We start from the raw sequence: 21,405 nt of genomic DNA on the forward strand, positions 1-21,405 counted from the left end.
GCATAATTAATCAAACCTCTTGTTCATACACTTCCCAACAAAATAGAGTTGTTAAACGCAAACACCGTCATATTTTAGACGTAGCTCGTACTCTTCTTTGTCACATGCATGTTCCTAAGTTTTTGTAGGGTGATGCTGTTCTCACAGCTTGTTTTCTCATAAATAGGATGTCGTCTACGGTGTTACTTGGGGGTATCCCCTTCTCTTGTATTCATCCTCTCCTTGCTCTATTACATGCATCCTGCTTGGATATTCTCGCACACAAAAAGGATATTGTCTTGACCCACTCACAAAACGTAGTTACACCTGTGTTGATGTTACGCTTTTTTAGTCCCACCCATACTCCCCTCCCCCCCTTCTATCAGTCACATAATACATTAGCATCTCGTCCATTACCGATGCCACCATCCATGTCTCCCACTACAGATGCTCCATCTCCTAGACCATTGTAGGTGTACATGAGGCGTGCTCGGCCAGAACTAGATTCATGTCCCTCACCTCCTCTTCATGTAGATGTAGCTCCTGATACTCCTCACCCTTCCGATATTGATATACCTATTACTCTTCGTCAAGGTATTCAGTCTTGCACTACTCATCCTTTGTTTAATCATATCGCATTTGATTACCTTGGTCTTGAGTTTCGTGCTTATGTTGTTTCTCTATCATCTACAGAAGTTCCAACTTCCTACTCTGAGGCTTATCAACACTCGGTTTGGCGAACAGCAATGGATGAGAAAATATTTGCCTTATCTCTCATGGTACTTAGGAGGTAGTGGTTGCACCACCTGTTGTTAATATTGTTATCTATCATTGGATATTTACTCTAAAATTTAAAGCTGACGATACTATTGATCGATATAAAGCTCGTCTAGTGGCCAAAGGATTTACCCAGACTTATGTTGATTACTTTGAGACATTCTCTCTTGCTCGGATGAATTCTATTAGAGTTCTATTCTCCTTGGTTGTTAATCAATCTTCGTCAATGTATCAACTAGATGTGAAGAATGCTTTTCTTTATGGTGATTTGCATGAGACCGTGTTTATGGAGCAACCTCCCGGATATGTTTTTAGGGGGAGAATGCTACTATGGTTTGCTGACTTAAAAAGACTATTTATGGTCTTAAACAATATCCCAGAATCTAGTTTGATAAATTTAGTAATATAATCAATATTGTTAACTTTAAACAGTGTAAATCGGATCATTTTGTATTTGTATAACATAGCACGAATAGGATTATAGTTCTTATTGTTTATGTTGATGACATCCTAATATCCGGCAGTGATATAGGTGGGATGGACGAAACTAAGAAGTATTTGCAGTAATACTTTGTGACGAGGGATATGGGATGTCCTAAGTATTTCTTAAGAATTTAAATTGCTCACACCAAATCTGGAGTTTCATTATGCCAATGGAAGTATGTTACAGATTTATTCAAAGAAGCTGAATTGCTTGGAACAAAGTCGGCTGATACACCTATAGATATCAATTCGAGTGTTTGGGATGATACTGGAGAGTTCTTTAAGGATAAGACAAAATGTAGATAGCTTATTGGAAAACTCATATACTTAATAGTTACGAGATCTAACATCTCCTTTCCAATTAGAATAGTCGGTCGTTTTATGGATAAACCGAAGCAAGTTCACTGGGATGCCGCTATCAAGATTCTTACATACATTAAGAAACCTCTAGGAAAAGAGTTGCCATTTAAGAGAAATGGGGACCAAAAGATCGAAGCTTATTCTAATGTCGACTATGCTAGATCTAAGACCGACAGACAGTCCACTTCTTAATATTACACTTATATAGGGGAAATATAGTAACATGGCGAAGTAAGAAACAAACTGTTATTGCTAGGTCGACTGTCGAAGCTGAGTATAAAGACGTGGCTAGATGTTATGGCTGAAGAATTTGCTTGAAGAATTAGGGTTCACCTATAATGAACACTGCCAATGTAATGTGATAACCAAGTAGCTATTCACATTGCAAGTAACCCAGCTTTTCATGAGATGTCTAAACACATTGAGATTGATTGTCACTTTATTCGTAAGTGTATAATGAATCATAAAATTGTCACTCCATTCACATCATCATCCAACCAAGTTGTCGATGTGTTCATTAAAGCATTAAGAGGAAAATAGTTTTCAGAACTTTATGACAAGTTAAATATGATTGACATATATGCTCCAGCTTGAGGGGAAGTGTAGAATACTTCCAAAGATTCCCTTAATGTAGGGATCATGATTGATTTAAATTAGCTTGATTATAGGGATTAAAATTACTTGTAATTAATGATTGATAGGCATACCATAATTATAGAATCCTCTTTCCCTCCTTTATATAAATACCTATAAGTAAGCAGATTATTTTATGTGAAATGGATTCTCTTTCTGTTTTAAAAGTATAAACCAACATTTTATAAGAGCACCTAACTACTAAAAGAGACTTGGTAGTGTGGTTTATCCAAGTCTATATTTATTTTTGTAGCTGAGTGTTTGCAACAACTAAATCTCTATCTCACTAAGTAGAGTTGACTATATGGATCCTTTTATGTCATTGGGCTTAATTCCCTACTATAACATCATCTATATCGTTGTTAATAAAGTCTTCTTTAGTGTCCCTCTTCCTCAATTAACGTGTGTATTTGCATGGTCGAAACTAGGGCATTTCTTGGTCGCTTAAATATAAGTCCATATTATCTTAAACACAAGTTTTCCTCGTTAAGTGCAATCTCGACTTTCTCTCTAATATTCTTATTTCTTATACCATCCATCTTCATATGTCTGCACATTCAACATCTTCATCTACTCTCATCTTATGCTTGTGTGCTCAATTTATAACCCGACATTCAGCTCCATATAACATAATTAGTCTAATCATCATTTTGAAAAAACTTTCCTTTGAGCTTTAGAGACATCTTAGGAACACAAAGAGCACACCCTCCTCAATTTCAACCATTTCTACTTGTATCCTATGTAAAATCTATATCAACCCCTCCATCCTTTTGCAAAAACGATCATAAATACTTAAAGAACACGATTACAGATAACTCATCAATCTCCTAACTTAACAATTGTCTTGCTACATCTAATACTATGAATTTAAATTTTACGTATTTTATCTTTACTCTACTAACCCTATAACCTTTTACTTCCATTATTTCCCTCCACAATTCGAACTTAGAATTTACTCCTTCACGGGTCTCATCAACCAAAACAATGTCATCTACAAACAACGTATACTGTATTCAGGGAGTTCATCCATATTTAGTAATAAAATATATGGACTTAGGGTTGATCCTTGATGTAATCCTAATTGTATCTAAATATGCTACGCTAACACTTTTCTTTTCTACAATTCTTCACGTAATTTTCCCTGAGATTCTATCATAATAAATATCATATGTAAATCTTACTTCTTTTATCATATGTCTAACTTCTATTGTCGTCCTTTCAAGCATGAATCCAAATTGATTTTAGGTTACTTAATCTCCTTCATTAATCTTTTTTTCTATCACTATTTCCTAAAGTTTCAAAGTATAGATCATTAGCTTAATGCCCTTATAATTTGAACAATTATATATATCTTCTTTGTTTTGATACACGGGAGTAGAGTACTTACCCTACACTAATTAGATATTTTCTTTATTTTCAATATTAGATTAAATAACTTCGTAAGTCATTTAATACACTGCTTCCGAAGACACTTCCATATCTCTATTAGAATATCATCCTATCTAATCGTTTTCCCATTGTGCATCCTATTTAACACCTATTTTACTTCTGAAGTCTGAATTTTCTTATAAAAATTTAAATTTTCATGACCTATTTAAGTTTCTCAAACTAAGTTGGTTACCTAAAATTTCATTAAAAAGTTATTGAAAATTTTCTTTTATCGCTCTTTTATTTTCTCATCCTTCATTAGTACTCAATTCATCTTTCATGCAACTTATTTGAATAAGATTTTTAGTTTTTCTCTCTCTCCCTTTAGTTATTGTATAGATGCCCCTTTCCACTTCTTTTGTATCAAGTTGTTGATACAAGCGTTCGAAAACTTTATTCTTCGCTTCACTCACTACTTTCTTGGCCTTTATTGTTGACTTTATGTAACGCCCAAAAATTCTCAAAACTGCATTAGAAATATTCTATGATTTTTCTGGAATTTTTAGATATTTTTCCGGAATTTTTAGAATAGCGGAAGTAGCAAAAATAATTAGAACCGCAAAATAGCTTAGGCGGGAATCGAACCCGGGACCTCTCGGATCCGATAACTTTTAGTTAGCCTTAATAACCAGATGAACCCAGCAGGGCCGTGCTGAAAGGAAAGGGAAACGATTTAATTTATATTAGAGTTGGGCCAAAGTACCCACTTAAAATAAATAGGAATTTTAAGTGGGGTTTGGTTTATTTTTGTTTGGTTCGGCAACTTCTCCTCCTCTCCAACCCTCATCGCCGACTCCCCTTCTCCTCTCCTTCTCTCGGCGCCAACCACAAGAACAACCTAGGGTTCCTTCCCTAAGGGCTCTAGGAGCACCTTCCGGCGACGACTCCGACACTAGGACGTTCCCCTCTACGAGAAGAACACGTAGACGCGAGAGGATCGTCGAGAAGATCGTCCCCACCGGAAAACTAGCGACTAGATTCGTAAGAAAACTAGCGCACGAGGTAAGAAACCCCTCACCTGCAGTATAAGTAGCTTTCGTTTGATTGCATGCCTTTAGTTTAGCTATATGCAGATTTTTCGGCACCCAGGGTGTGTTTAAACCCTCCTCGCAGATTAGGGATCTAGTTGAGCACCTCTAGATGGGCCAGACACGTTGTTGTCCTTCAGTTGGAGGCTCTAGACGTTGTCGGGTGCCTAGAGGTGGTCTCCCTATTAGAGGGGAGAGTTGGAGCACACCAAGTGTTCGACAAAATGATTAGTGTAGCTAAATACTACCTCAGGTATTTTTAACAGCTCAGTTAAATGCATTAGTAGCATTTAAATCAGTATATTAGTCTAGTTTCAGCTTACATGGGACTACGGTCCAATGGGTGGGCTCCCACAGTCGCCTCTAGGTTTAGATAACCTAGCTCTAGGTTCAGATAACCTAGAAACAGCAAAATAGACAATTAGTAGCTATATTCAGTATTTTATTTTCAGTGGCACTGTACTGGACCAGATGTCCATTGGGTTGGGCTCCCACAGTCGTCCCTAGGTTCAGATAACCTAGTAAACCCTACTAAATGCGGGACTTGCAAACCCGGGTCTAGCTAGGGATGCGCGCATAGCAAGTACAATTGCCGGGCTCAAACAGCAGCATGATTACTATTTTCACTTATTATGATAATAGCTTTCAAATTCGTAACCTAGTTATGTGAATATAGTTTAAGCTCAGTTTTAGCTCAGTTTTAGTTTCAGTTTAGTTCTCCTACTTGATACCATGAGATAGCTCCATGCTTAGATTTTATTATGCATGCCATGTTTCAGTATTTATGCCATGTAACTTCAGTATGCCATGCTTTAACAAATTCAGTGCATGTTTTTAAATAGCATTCTTTAAAAACATGTTTGCATCGTTGCATGTTTTAGTGAGGTAGTTGGTTTCTTACTAAGCTTAAAGCTTACAGATACTATTTTCCCTTATACTGCAGATAAAGGTAAAGGGAAGATGGACTAGCAGAGGAAGCTGGAGGTCAATGCAGAGATGGTGTGTGTGGCAGGAACCTGGAATGAAGATCCTTAGGAAGTTTAGCAAATTAAGAACTTAGTTTCTTTTCTTAAGACACTTTTATGCATTTCTAGTGGTTTAAATGCTATGAATTAATAAACCTTGCACTATGTCATGTTAGAATGCTAGTTAGTGGATATTAGAATGTTTTCCATGCATTGTATAATTGTTGTGTGAGGTTTTGGCACGAACTAGTGCTGAAATCAGAGTTTCGGTGTGAAATCAGAAACCCAGATCGATCTACGGATCGATCAGAAATGGGGTAGTGTCACTGGATCGGTTCGCGAACAGAGAGTTTATGGATCGGTCAGCCGACCGATCCATATGCGAACAGAGAAGTACAAAGCTCACTGATCGGTCAGCCGACCGATCATTGAGCCACTGGATCGGTCTACCGACCGATCAGTGTACTCCTGGATTGGTCGGTAGACCGATCCAGCTCCATACAGAAGAGAGATGGCTTGTGGATCGGTCAGCCGACCGATCCAGAACTTTTCTCCATGCCAGTATCAAGCTGGATCGATCACTGGATCGATCCGACAGCCCAATCGATTCATGGATCAATTGGAATGCCTGATTACAGCTAGCAGGACATCCGAGAGGCATAGATTATCTTCCCTAGCATGTGTACAACTCCTAGGTACACCTAGAATATTAAGTTCAGATTTTACAGTAATCAGTTTAGTAAAATTTTAAATCAATCCAGATTTCCGCAATAGTAATTTAGCACAGCATAATGTAGCGATCGGCCTTACAGCCTAGTCAGTAGAAGGCGGGTCGTTACACTTTATTCCTTGCTTTCTTATCCTCTTGCGTGGCTACTATATACTTTTATAATTTTCTTCATTATTACAAGTGCACAGTCAGACCATGCAATGCATTCTTTCAAAGGAATAACAGATAACCTGGAAATGTTTAAACGTTGTTTATTATATTGAAAAACATTCAGAGAGTTATTGTTGCCCTTCAAATGAAACAAAAAAGAAAAGGGATTGAAGATAAAAGTCGGGATAAAATGAATCAAAGAAGATTGCTTAGCTACTCAACCTGCACACTATTTTAATCCCAATTATTTTGTATATATATATATAATCCTTTATTGGAACATGCACTCACTTGGAGTATACTGCCGTCAATATTGATCAATGTCTATTGTAGGATACCATGCAATATCTATTGACTGACGAAAAGAAGGATAAGGGGTGATAGGAAAAGAAGCTAATTTACTAAAATCAGCTAGCCTATCTCTCTGAGACACACATGCAGGTCTCCGCTTTATATATAAATACAGATAAAGGACATAGTTTTACAGGTGGTTGACCAAAATCAATAATCACGGAAATGGCAGCTTTAAAATGTTACTCAGGTTTAGGTGGTCTATACTGGGCATGTAAGACATTAGCGAATCTTTAATCTGTAGCCAAAGTAGGAATCAGTACTTATCATGCTAGTGGACAACACAAAATATAATAACCATGGTTGAAAGCTAAAATATAATAGATTATTTAATAGTCGCACCCATTAAAGCATATGACGGAAAAAAAATATCAGACCCAAATACTTCTACGAAATAGAGATATTTGAATTAACTAACATATTGATGAGAAAGCAAACCTCAAGAACAAGGTTTAGACTATCTAAGCTACATCCGGTCCTAACATCTAGAGTGGCAGGATAAGATGAATCATCTGCACCATGTGATATTGTTAGAAGAATCTCACAAATGTGACCGGGTTCTGCGAGATAAATAAACACTTCGACAACATCTGCAGCTGGTGGACACACCTGAAAAAACATAAGTCATTTAATCTTATTAAAACTGCAAGTTTACAAAGTAATAGTTGAATTGACATTTTATACAGAAAAAATACATACCCAAACTTGATTTTTTTTCTTAAAATTGAGGAGATTTGAACCATTATCAGTCGTTGGTACAATACTTGGAACGGGTTTCAAGAAACATCCAAAGGGCCGTGATAATACCTGAATGACACCATTAAAAAAAAGATTTTCATGTTCAGAAGAAAATTGTTAACAAAATATACTAATTCTAAGGCCTTGTTTGACTGACCTTTTATCACTCTGTTTCAACAACCGCATTTTATAGAAATATAAGTTATAGCCAAAATCAGGGGCAATCCTATAGAGACAAAACATAAAAGGATTTGGAAATACTACATAGCAAAAAGGTAAGATTATTGGTTTTCCCCAACTCATTTACTTATGTCTTGACACCGTAACATTCAACTCAAATATGTTTTAGCTAATAGACCTGACAATAAACCATCACTCCAACACAACCTACATATCAAGTCGTTCCTAAAAAACAAGACATTTGTAGTGTTGTCTCCTCTCTCTCACTTCTCAGTTTCCACATTTCATCTTTTGTTAGTGTAGGTTGTCAAAATTAGTCAGTATCTAACATCATAAAAATGATATTTACAGTCTTGTCTCCTTTCTCTTTCACTACTCAATTTCCACATTCATCACCTCTTAGTCACCCATGGTTGTCAAAACCAGTATCCATATCAAATTGAAAGATCAGTTTATGCTTCATCAAATATCATATATTTAATAATAAGTATTATAAATAATATAGTGGAACCAAGGTTCAAAAAACCACTTTTGATCATAAGTTCAGTACCATACAAGGTTTTAAATTCGAGGTGTGTTAAGTTTTGGTCAGGATGATACGGTTTCAAAATGTATTATGTCACGTTGGCACGTTTTCAGTACTTTTTCTTTTGAAATATGTGTATATTAATTAAAAAATTATTTCTATTAATATTTAATTGGTAAAGTGAGTGATTTTATATTTATGTGTGAATTCATATTTTGATATTTTCTTGTGAGAAATTTAATGTCTATTAAGTTATAGTAAGGTATAATCTCAAATTTTAAGTTTTATTGTAGAAATATTGAGTATGAGGACCTGCATTCAAGATTGGTCTTCTGCTTTAAATTGTCTCAAATTTGGTGTTTAATGATTATGGAAATTGCTTATGTACATTTATATAAGTTGATCCTGTTTAAAAACTAAAGAGATGGCATGCTGACCGCGATGACTTGATTGTTGACAAGGAGAAAACTTGTTACTCCAAGGAGAGACCTTCCTTCGATCTTGCGCACATGGAGACAAGCCAACAAAACGTCAACACCCAGAAACCAGAGGGGAGTCCATGGCGAAGGCCCTCCGACACTCAAGTCAGTATCGAACGGGTGAATGAAGAACATTAAAGCACGTGCGCGCGAGAGTAAACTTCATATGTTCAGAGAACGTACCTTGCAGAGAGGACCCCTTTATATACCACTTCTCATAACCTCCGTAATGGTGGCTAAGAATGTCAGAGGTTGTTGGATAATGAAAAGTGTACAACCTAGGCAATGTGCAATAATTGTTTGAGGAATCTTCCATTCACCCATATGTATATCTCTTTTGTCGTTTATAGCTTAGGTCATTACTGAGACCGCTAAAAGAATATGCTCTCATAAATGGTCGACTAATGAGAGACACAATAATACTTGAAAAAGGTTTTAGCATAATATTCTCTGAAACGTGATTGTTATTCTGACAGGTTGCTAGGATTATCAACTCATGTTGTAGGCTGAGTATATCCCGACCGACCCATAAGGTCGGCCACCTATAAGTCTGTCCTCGCATTAAGCTGCTTTGTTATGTACTGAATGCTATTAGAAATCCATTCAGAAAATAGAATGATGCATTGGATGTACTGGAAATTCGTTCGAGAAGCCATATGATAAACTACGCGTGCTGGAAATCCATTTTGGGAGACAATATGAAGCTAAGTACCTTAGACCCGGTCGGTCTTTTGTCTGGCCATGCGTATAAACCCGTCCAATTCTATGACCGAACGGATACACAAGCATAGTCATGTGAAAACTCGTAGGGGCAACCAGTAATAGGGTCGGCCGGGCGTGTGCAGAGAGGCTCGTACAGAGTAAGGAGTTTGGTCTTTCCCGCGACCAAACCTATGACTACTCGGCTCTGAGTTGGGCCAGACATTCCAGCCGACTGGCCTTAAACTCGGATGGCTTGTAATCCGGTCAGGCTATATCTGAGAGCCTTAGCGAGGGGCAAACAACCAAACCAGGTGGGGAACGTTCTCTTCCCTTGACTTTGATAGTCACGTCATCTTGACTTTGACCGCCATGTCATCCCCTAGGTCCGCTCGTTACATCCCATATTATAAATGTATAGTGAATTTAAATTGTCACAATTTTAAATTATTCTGGTAATTTAATTAAATTTCTTAATTTTAAAAATATTTATAAATTACAATCTAGTTTAAGAATGTTCATATTGTATAGTAAAGAAACAATACTAAAATGGTTTTAACTTATTGATATAATGTATACATTACTATAGATATATAATAATTCTTAGATGCATACTCTATATGTTTTTTGTTTTAGAAAGATAATTTCTATGATATATTTGATTTTATATAAGTTTTCAATAAGCAACTTAAAGTCGTTAGATAAAAGAAATAAATATATTTCTCTTTCGAAAAAAATGATAAATCATTAACTTGAATTAAAATTTATACAAATAATTAGAATAAATTTAGTAAGTACATAACATGTCATCTTACTAGTACCAAAACAAGTGTCGTCAACACCTTTATAAAGTCAACCCCATGGTTCTCCAACACCCAAATCAAATAATTATCCAAGACATGTGGTTTCGACTTCCAATTAGAATGGTACATTTTCACAGCATGTTGTGCTAGCACTCAATAAGGACGGATAAAGGAGAGTTGCATTAGGTTGCCAGCTAATACAAGGTTATGTACAAATATATCAAACTATTGTACTAATACAAAGTTGTTACTCAGAAGGTGCAGGATCCGACTTAAACATCTTAGCAAAGACTGTTACATCTCCATTTTCATGAGAACTTAGATATAGTATTAAATACACAAGAGTTTTCACACTCTATGTTGGATAAAGACACTCTAGGTTGGATAAAGACACTCTAGGTTAGATAAGAACACCCTAAGTTGGGTAAAGGCCGACATTATAGGAACATGATTATCTTAGATTTAGAATATGAAATATAAGAAATTAAGAATGCTCAATGCAAAGCAATAAAGATAGTAGATATGATGACCGGAAGAAGAGTTAATGTTTTATGCTAATAAGAGATAAAATAAGTAGGAGAAAAAGACAAAGATGATAAAGAGATCAGATATTAAGTTATAATAAATAAGAAATAATAAAATAAGAAATGGAGTAGCTATTGTTATAGATATTTCATTAAAGGACAAAGAGTAATTAGAAAGTGCAGATAGGATTGTAACTCTCAAGATAATGGTAGCAAAAGAAAGTAATAATATAATTAGCATTTATGTACCTCAAGTAGGATTTGGTTTAGGATATATTAGGGAATCAAGCCCAATAGTGAAGAAAGATCCATAACCACATATAGTCTATTACTATGTTAACAACAATAACAACAACTAAAGTCTTTATCCCATTAACTGAAGTCGGTGGTGCTATTCAACTCAATCCCCTATTATATCCTCGTCTATCTTTAAAGAATTTTATCCAGTTTTATCATTACTAATCAAATCTTCTTTGATCTCTTCCTTCCTCAATTAATGTGTATATTTGTCATAATCTCACATCACCTAGGTCATTTTTTGGACACCTACCTATGTGTTCAAACAATCTTAAATGTCTCTCAAAATTTTCTCTCAACAAGCATAACCCTGACTTTCTCTTTAATATTCTTATTTCTTATCTCTTCATTCTCGTATGTTCGCATATCCACCTTAGCATCCTCATCTCTATGACTCATTTTTTGCTTGTGTGCTCACTTCATAATTCAACATAGGGTTGAGCAATGGTTCAAAAATGAACTGAACCGATTAAATCAAAATTAACATTTTTCGCACTAACCAAACCGATCGATATTTCCAACCAAAATCGAGCAAACCGTAAAACATCAGGCCCAAATTAACCGAACTGTGGTGCTAGCAATCAGTTTATTGGGTTTAACCAAATTAGGAGTTTTAAAACTAAAACCGAATTACCCGAAATAACCTATATTTAAAAAAATGAATTTCCAAAATAATCAAACCGTTCGGTTCGATCAGTTAATTCGATTTAACCAAACTTTTATTCACCCATAGTCCAACATTCAACTATATATAACATAGCAAGTTTAACTTCCTTTGAGCTTTAGAAGTACCTTATGATCACAAAGATTATTTGACATCCTCCTCCATTACAACAATTTTACTCTTATTCTTTGTAAAACATCTCTATAACCCCTCCATCCTATTACAAAAAGGATCCTAGATAATTAAAGCTCTCAGTTACACATAAATTAGCATCTCATATCATAACAATTTTCTTGTTACATCTAAATTTCATATATTTGGTCTTTGCTCTACAAAGCCTAAAATGTTTTAGTTCACTATTTCACATAAAGATTTGAGCTTAGCGTTTACTCCTAAACAATTCTCATTGACTAGAACAATGTCTTTCATAAATAACACTATAGTAATTTATCTTGGATGTGTCCAATAAGTTCATTCATGACTAATGAAAAAGATTTAGACTTAAAACTGATCCAAAAAATAACCTTATTTTTATAGAAATGCTTAAATTAATCTATTGAAGTTATTGCATACTCATACATGTCCTTAATTTTGTATATATACTATGGTTTAAAATCTCAACTCATGCTAAGATTTCGATCCTGAATCGGAATAATATAATTTCGGTATTGTATCATGTCATGCTATGCTGATATGATTTGATTTTTTTTTTAAATATAAAATATATTAATTAAAAATACAAAAAAATATTTAAAAATAAATATTTTTATATGATAAATAAATATTTTATTATATATTCTTAAAATTAAAATAAATAAAATATGTGTTAAATTAATGGAATAGTTTTATTAGGGTTTGATCAAGCATGATTAGATTATTTTATTTATAGCTAGGAGTTTGAAATCAATAACCTAAGTTAAAACTGTAACCTACGTTTTTGCATTGTCCCCACGCCCACAGCTTCGCAGCGACGTCCCTGCACCCCCGCAGGCTCGCGACCTCGCAACGGCATCCCCGCTTGCTCACGAGCTCGTGACAATATCCATGCGCACAGGCGGGCTTATGGCGATGTCCCTGTGTGTCAGCAAGCTTACTGCGGTGTCCCCGTGTGCTGATGGGATCACAACGGCATCCCCGCACACCCACAGGCCTCAACGATCAATAAATTTCGCCACATGCTCTTTAAACTTGGTCATCTAAACCTTTATTAAAAAGTTCATCAAAATATCTCTTTCATCACTCTTTAATTTTCTCATCCTTCACTAATACCTTATGGAGGAATCATAGGCTCGGGTGTATCTGAGGGACACATGCCCTAACGGGAGATGGTCGAGTGTGAAATTAAGCTACAATGGTAAGTCTCTAGTATGTTATGAGTGTTAAGTGCAATGTTCTAAAATTCGCTAGGCGTTAGTCAAGCGCTAGACCAGCACCTAGCGCCTAGGCCACCTAGGCAAGGACTAGGCGCCGCTAGGCGGATTTCACGGTATCAACATAAATTACATAATAAATCACATTTTATAACTCCAACACAATAGCATCAAATTTAAAATGAGTTCAAAATTACACAACTAATAAAATATCACAAATTTATTCTATTTCTTGTTCTTCATCGGACACAAACTCAAGGTTATATTTCAGTTTTTTTTAATTGGGCTTTAAATTTAAAAGCTCAAACTAAAACAAATCTTGAAAACCCTGCACTATTTGCACGGCGCCTAGACGATTCGACCGATTAGTTCGCACCTAGGGCCTCCTAATCCCGCCTAAGCGCCATGGCCGACCGACTAACATGTTTTCGGTGCGACTAACGAGCGCCTAGGGCCTAGGCGGCAGCCTAGGGCCTAGGCGGCAGCATAGGGCCTAGGCGGCAGGCTAGGCCGATTTTTAGAACACTGGTTAAGTGGCATGTACCTATAGAGGGTGAGGGTAAAACTCAACATAAGTATACTCGACCTTAGAGGTGGGCTTAGGCTCAACAATGAACCAATGATGGACAGCAATCAACTAATGATATGGGAATCTAATACCCTAAATGAATTTAGGGTTTAGGGTTAAATAGTTGATTTGTGGATCAACTAGGTCCGAGGAGCCAGCAAATAGAATAGTTTTGTTCATATGGCAAAGTACTATTAGTAAGTGAACAATCAAATAGTGGCTGACATGGAATGCGGAAAGGAGTTATTATTGCATGATAACGGTCGAATCGTGAGGGTTGCTAAGATGGAGGCGGCACATAGGAAGAGACGTTGGAGGATTCAAGACTATAAAAGGGGAGAGCTCCGTGGACTTCTTAGGCTAGCAATGGCAAAAATAGGGTTGGTCAAGTCTTATTAAAGCTTCTCCCTTTCTCGTAAAGTTTTTTTCTAATCATTTGTATTCTCTTGAGCTTGTAAGAGATTTCTCCATCTCTGGTGGCTTAGCAAAAATGTGAAAGATAGTGCTACCAAAAATGTGAAAGATAGTGGCTTTCTGAAAATTATCCACTGACATTATAAGTTGTCAAATAGGAGCCTAAGGCTGCTGAATCACTTAAATCTCATGTGTTAGCAATTAGTAAGTGTGATTCATTCATGTCTTCATTTTAGCTATGCTAATTGTATTGTGCCCTATCGAGTAGATAGAATCAAACTTGTAGGTTGAATGATTGTTATTCACCCCCTCTAGCTCAGTCATCCATTTACAATAGATAATGCATTTTTATGTTAGTTTTCCCTCTTCTTTCCCCTTCTACTTATCCACCCAAGTAAAACAAGAAACTCATAATCTAGAAAAAAGAAAAGGATCCTTGTATCGTTTATTCAAAGAGAATTATGACACCATATAAAGGACTAACATAATAAAAAATATATATATTCTATGTGGGACTAAGCTACCAACACATGTACTAATAACTTTAACTATGATTGTCAAAGTCAGTACAAAATCAGACTGTCATGTCATATCAGATAAATATAGCATCAGTGAAATTGAAATCATTAAGAAAAAAATGCAAAAAGAAAATTGTACATATGAAATAACAAATTGTGTTAATAATACATAATAGAAGTAAAGTTGCATTAGTAATACAAAATCTATAACACAATTTTAGTAATGTGTATTATTACATTATGATTATCAAATTAATATTATTACCAGTTAAAATAGACATATTTTAAAACTATTAATTGATAGTAGATCACTAATATAAAATCAATAAATAACATAAATGTATTATATTAACTGATAAAATTAATGTATATTACAATAAATGTTAAATTCATAAGAAGAACCAAGTCTATCTCCTAATCAACAACAGTTAAACTCAATTGACTCTGAGATATATGAATGAAATGTTTAGCCTAGCTAGTGGTGTTTTTACAAGTAGTAGCAAGATTAAATGATTCCGTGACAATCTCAAGCTGCAACAAGGTAAAGAAATTTAAGCTGGAATTTGTAAGAGCAAAGAAGACTCTTGCCTTCTCATCTGTACTTGCTAGGATTCAATTTAGAATCAAGAAAAAGTTTGCTAAATCTTCTAATTTTTTAAATCAAGCTAACTCAACCAAATTTCAAACAATCTCATTAATTTCAGCTCTCAATTAGCTAAAGGACAGCCCGGTGTACGAACCTCCCGCTAATGTGGGGTCCCGAAGAAAGGTCTATTGTATGCAACCTTACTTACTTACAAGAGGTTGTCTTGGATACTTGAACCCATGACCTTCACATGGCAGCAACTTTACCGTTGCGCTAAGGTTCCTTTTCTCAGCTCTCAATTTAGCTAAAGTTCAAAATTTTCCAACTATCTTCTAGCGTAATCTACATCATTTCTAGGTGATTTCTTGAAAAGAATTTTAAATTTTTCCAACGATCTTCTTGAGAAAACCAATCTTCATGTATCATATTGGCATTAATTGATACAGAATATATATATCTCATTATCTGCCAATTTTGACAGCCATCACTCCAACATCCATTGTTGTATGCTACTATGTGTATATAAGAAAATATTAATTTGAAATTGATGACAATTTCCCTCAGAATTTGGGAAGATCAACTTTAGTATTGTTTTATGAATCAAAGACACAGAATACTTGAGATTTTCTTTAAAAATTTAAAAATACTTCTGCTTGGATTTAAATCTACCATCAGGAAGAAATATTCATGAAATAGAGTCAGACCAAAATAACTGAATTTATAAAAAAAAACACAAATTGTAGGAAAAAATAAAGTACCAAAAGTAAAAATATGTTGAGCATAAAAAACAATAATTGTCATGGAGAACAATTGCTTACTTTCAGAGGAGGCATAGTTACTGAAGGAAGGTGTTTGAAGAGCCTCAGACCTAGAAACATCTCCAGCTGCTTTTGACGAGAACTGTCCACAATAACATTTTTGTATCGCCTCTGTAGAGAAATCTTAACATTCTGAGCTGCAGAAAATGAACTAAGCATTCCACCATCATCATTGAATATATTTAGAATGTGACTATGCATTGCCTTTGAACCAGTATATAATGTGGCATGAATGTCACCAGCAAGTAGGAAAAGATCAGACAGTTGATTTATGGGAGCTAACATTGTTGAACTCTTGAATCTCTCAAATGACATGTCAAATCTCTTCCAGGGTTTGCCCTTGCAAGGATGGTCCCAGGTAGTTGTCCTTGTGTTATGATTAATATAGAAATGTTTCCCTGTGACGGAATCAAAACGTTCCTCCCAACCAGGTGGCAAAGGACTTCTCAGTCCACTATATTCATACTTGTTTATTGAAGAATAAGCATAAATTGCATCTGAATCCAGATATATGCCTAAGCGTTCACATTGTTCAACAAAAATCTGCAGAGCCCCAAAGTAACTGGCAGCATTTGTTCTATCTAATGAGTCTGCACAATTGAAACGTATCACCCCATTTTGTAGTGAAGTCAGGTTGAATCCACCATCAAAATCATCATTAGAGACAACTAGTCCTTTACACTCTTTGATCTGCTTCTTCGAAACAAAATAACTTCCTTCAGAAAAGTCAATACCTTTGGCATATCTCTTGAGGTGCTCCCACAGGCCCTCAATTGTCCTCTGTTCACCACTGGATTTTACATTTGTATGCCAATCATAATTAATCAGCTCAATCCTAGTACAAGGGAGTTTTCCCGTGGATTTTACATATTCTACAGACTCTATGAAATGTTGAACTAAAATGTTTTCTGGCTTCCCTGCTCCACATTTTAGTAAGTTAATACAAACAATAGGAACTTGGGTTTTCTTATGTCTGACAACATCTAATTCAGAATTTTGAGGACCGTATCTTCGACTTAGTCTCTCGTAATACTGTACACTTCCTCTGTAAGGATCCTTAGCAGAAACATAAATTTCAGCTTCTGTAGCAATTTTTAGATCTGCACCCCACCAGATGGGTATGGTGCCTCGTCTCCATCGGTAGGAGCTAAATGTAACACTTTGCCCTGCCTGCCGAGGAACCCACACAAGCTGCTCACACTCAATTTCATTTCCTACAAGAAGAATATCGGTTAGAGCCAGTATCCATGTATAATATAGAGTTCCATCTGAAGCACTTGACAGGAACATGAAACACAATAAACCACCAGGAATCCCATACAGATAAACAATGAAGTTGAAACAATTGTCTAAAACTTCAAAACAATACAGCCCATTATGGTAGACGAGTTAAAAGTATGAAGCAGTAGGCAAAACTGTCAATGATGGTTGGGGTTTCTGTTAAGCCTAGACAGCCAATGATAAAATTGTCCAGACCTTTGAACATTACTGTGAACCTTATTTTTTAAGATCACCATAGATGATGCAAAGTGCCTCCACCACCCAAAAAACTCATGCAAAAAGTTACCTAGAGTGTCCCATTACATCAACACAAGGATGTGATGCAACATGAGCAAGGGATATCATATTTTTGTTAGATAACGTAGACAAAGAAGCTAGTCCATGATTATAGAACGATATAACAACTTAGAATATAGGAGCACCTTCCCCTAGGAAAGGAATAGAATTAGTACATGAGATTAGGACAAACATAAGTGTAATATGCTTATGATAAATAAAATGGAATAAAGAAATGCTAATACTGACTCTAAATTTTGGTATACTATAAAATTAAAAAAAAAAAAAGGGTATAACTTTAGATCATGATTTAGATAAGAATAATGATGTGAAGCCAAGTAATCTAAAGATAATAATATAATATTATTGTGCTAAAGATGATTTTAGAAATTGAAGTATACCAAATATCATGAGTGCTTTGAATGATCAAATGAAAAAGGGATACAAAAATTGAGATTAGATTATTCAAAGTATATTTTGTAGGATCAAAGGGTACCACTAGCTAGCGGAGGTCAATGGTCAATAAGGGGAGAAATATAGATTATCAAAATTCTCATGTTTGTTTGTTAGAATAGAAACATGAATGTGAACGCAATATAAACAAAAATTAAACATAACATAACAAAAAAGCTAGTGGTTCGTGTCACGAGGTGAAGAAAGCCTTGTACATATACTATATTTTGATACTAGATGAATAATGTAAGTATGAAGAGAAGCTTTAGCGAAACAGTAAAATTATTGTCATGTGACCTAGAGTTGTTGTCATATGACCTAGCGATCACCGATTCAAGTCTTGAAAACAACCTCTTATAAAACGGGATAAGGCCGCATATAATAGATCATTCCAGGGACCCATATTAGCGGGAGCCTTGTACACCAGGCTACCCTTTATGGATAATGTAAGTATAAAAGCAATTAACACCACTTTCCTTTTCTCTACTAATGATATGATAATTACAAGAGAAAAATAAAAAATAAAGTAAAAATTGAAAATCTTACAAGACCTAAATTCTAACTCATTTCAAGCTCCTAGAGACGTTGAAAGTGCTCGGGGACAAAGAGAATTTTATAGTAATTGTTGTTCAGTTTCAAGATCGCCTTGTACCCCTATTTATATAGGCAATCCAGCCTCAAATTTGTAGACAAGGTAGCTCGAATCTTTATATTTTACTCAACTTCAGTTGTCTCAAATTGCCATCAATTGACTAAAAGTCAATATGAAAACATTATTAGTTAATGACTAGTTGTCATTTCACACAAACACTTATTCAGTTAAATGTTCCAATATTCAGTTGACTCAAAAAGCTGTGCAAACTTATCCGCCAACAACTAATTTGTCAGTCGTCGGCTGCTCAATCTTCCAAATGGCTGACTCTTAAGGCTATGATAACAAGATTATCCTTCAATTGATAGCTTTCTAGTAGATTAATCACTTTTCAAATCAACTCAAGTTCAACAAAAAACACATTATTTGGAATAGTCGACACAATAACTTTAACTGACTAAGTCCTTCCACTAGTAAACTAGAGCAAAAACAAAACCTTTTGTTTCTAAGCAAAAGGTTTATAATTGACTCCTAAGTTGACCTAACACTTCAATTATCTAAGAATGACCTCAAGAAATCTATTGGAAAATCCCAATCAAATTCAAATGCCAGTTATAACTCAAAACTCACTAGTCTTTATTCGTACAAACAACTAAGGAGACTCTACCTGAAAATACAACACAAAATTAACAAATATTTAGGGAGTGTTTGGTTTGTTTGTATTTTCATTTTCATTTTCAGAAAACTGCATTTTCCAGTTTTTTGGAAAATGATTTTTCTGCATTTTCTGTTTTCTTAGAAAATGCTCTCTTTTTTTAGAAAATGAACGAGGAAAATGCAAATCAAACGCATTTTTCATTTTCTCATAAAATGAAAATAGAAAACGTAGAAAATACAAATCAAACGCTCTCTTAGTTTTTATTTTTAAAACTTTCTTGAAAAAAAATAGATAAAAAAATGTTTACAAACTAAACATATCTTATTTAGATTATACTGAAAGCGATACATACGCACTTCAAACAATTTCTAGAGTCACCCCTAGCTGTGTAAATTCTCAAGGTGTTAAATATCTTTAAAGAAGAAGATGCTAAGGAACCATATGATCTTTGATTTATGTAAATGTCACTATTCAGATAACAAATGTATCTCACCTGTGCTACAGCAAGCATTCAGTCCTCTTGCTAAATAACGTGTGCCAGGATGAAGTCTGCTACGACGTGCAATAAGGGCTACCGTCCCCATCTGTTGACTTGTACCACCAAAATTTCTGCACTCAGCAAATCCCTGAAAATAAAACAAGTCATATGTAGAAAGAACAATAGTATGCTTTAGGTATATTTAATGAATGTTAAATGGATGTCCAAATACATTTGACTAAGATTTGCTTTCTTTTAAAATCATAAATGAAATAATTGATTAACATCAACAATAAGATTCAGGCAATAAAAAAGGGCATCCTTTATTTTTGTTATTGTCAAAAGAGTGCCCCACATTGGAAAAATATTAAAATTTCTATTTTTATCCCAAAAATACCATGTGCCAACACTATCATAGCCGTTTCGGCCAAACTACTATAACATGAAGCAGTTTTGAACAAACCAACTATAATGGGTAACAATTTTGGCTAAAAGTAGTATAATGTATAACCATTTTAATCAAAATGGAACAAAGTATAGCCGAGACTACTTAAAGTAATTTTGGTCAAACTACTCTACATTGTAGCAATTTAGATCAAAACTACTACAATAGTATTGGAGTAGTTTTTGTTGGTATAATCATCCTTCAGGGTTTCGATATTTAACAGTGTACCTATGTCTAATCAAGTTTGACTAAGGGTTGATCCAAATAGACCAGATGTTTGGAAGTGAGTTAAAAGAGAAGTCTAATTAGGTCAAGGTTGATCGAATGATTAACAAAGAAAAGTCTGTTAGATTAAGATTGATCGGATGACTAGCAAAGGGAAATACTAGTCACGTCAAGGTTGATAGGATGACTAGTAAAAGTCCAAGTAAGTCAAGGGTAACCGAATACTTGGCAAAAAAAAAGTCTAGGCAAGTCAACAATGATCGAATGCTTGTAAAGGAAAATCCTAAAGGAGTAAACTTTGGATGGTGAAAAGTCTTGAACTCCAAGTCAAAGATAAGCCTGGTAGATCAAGTAGACTTCCACGATTAGACTTGTTTGTTTGTATTTGTATGTGTGTCTTGTAGGAACCTAGAGTTAGAAGCAAAACGAAGAGTAGGCGAATGCAATCAAACGCAACTGGACCAAGTTTGCAGTGAATCAGACTTACCCGGGTTGAACCGGACCCGAACCGGTCCGATCGATGGGACAACAAGTCTGAACCCGGTTCAATGAATGGGTTGATTGACCGGGTCCGAACCCGGTTCGATGATGTGACTTGGTTCGGTCGACCGAAAACCACCGATAAACCTGATAACGACAAGATTGTTTGGCTTGGTACAAATCGCGATAAACTCGATTGTGGGGATTAAGTTTAACCAGATCTAGTCGATCAAAAGAGGTTTATAGGTTTACCGATCCATGTCTATAAAAGAACCTTGAAATCAGCTCAGAATAACAATTCTCTCTCAATCCTCTTCTTCTGTGCTTAAAGAAAAGATCTCAAGACTCTGCTCGTGCGACCGGGGAAGCGCCAAGAGGAGTACAAGACACTCAGGGGCTTCCGGACCAACCATCAACATTCTTATTTTCTGTGCTCGAAGAAAAGATCT

At 35.4% G+C, this 21,405-nt stretch overlaps 1 protein-coding gene across 2 annotated transcripts in view; it reads right to left on the reverse strand.

Moving 5' to 3' along the window:
* The window catches only part of LOC122022697 (probable phosphoinositide phosphatase SAC9), a 106,752-nt gene that overhangs the window by 72,241 nt on the left and 13,106 nt on the right, over positions 1-21,405 (reverse strand). For both annotated transcript variants that reach the window (XM_042580765.1, XM_042580766.1), the window contains exons 3-6: positions 19,822-19,954; positions 16,069-17,282; positions 7,584-7,691; positions 7,323-7,493 (exon numbers count right to left, since the gene is read on the reverse strand). In XM_042580765.1, the coding sequence (XP_042436699.1) occupies positions 7,323-7,493; positions 7,584-7,691; positions 16,069-17,282; positions 19,822-19,954 (1,626 nt within the window). The remainder of the gene's footprint in view (positions 1-7,322; positions 7,494-7,583; positions 7,692-16,068; positions 17,283-19,821; positions 19,955-21,405) is intronic.

Source organism: Zingiber officinale, chromosome 9B, assembly GCF_018446385.1.
Source record: "Zingiber officinale cultivar Zhangliang chromosome 9B, Zo_v1.1, whole genome shotgun sequence".
NCBI lineage: Eukaryota > Viridiplantae > Streptophyta > Magnoliopsida > Zingiberales > Zingiberaceae > Zingiber > Zingiber officinale.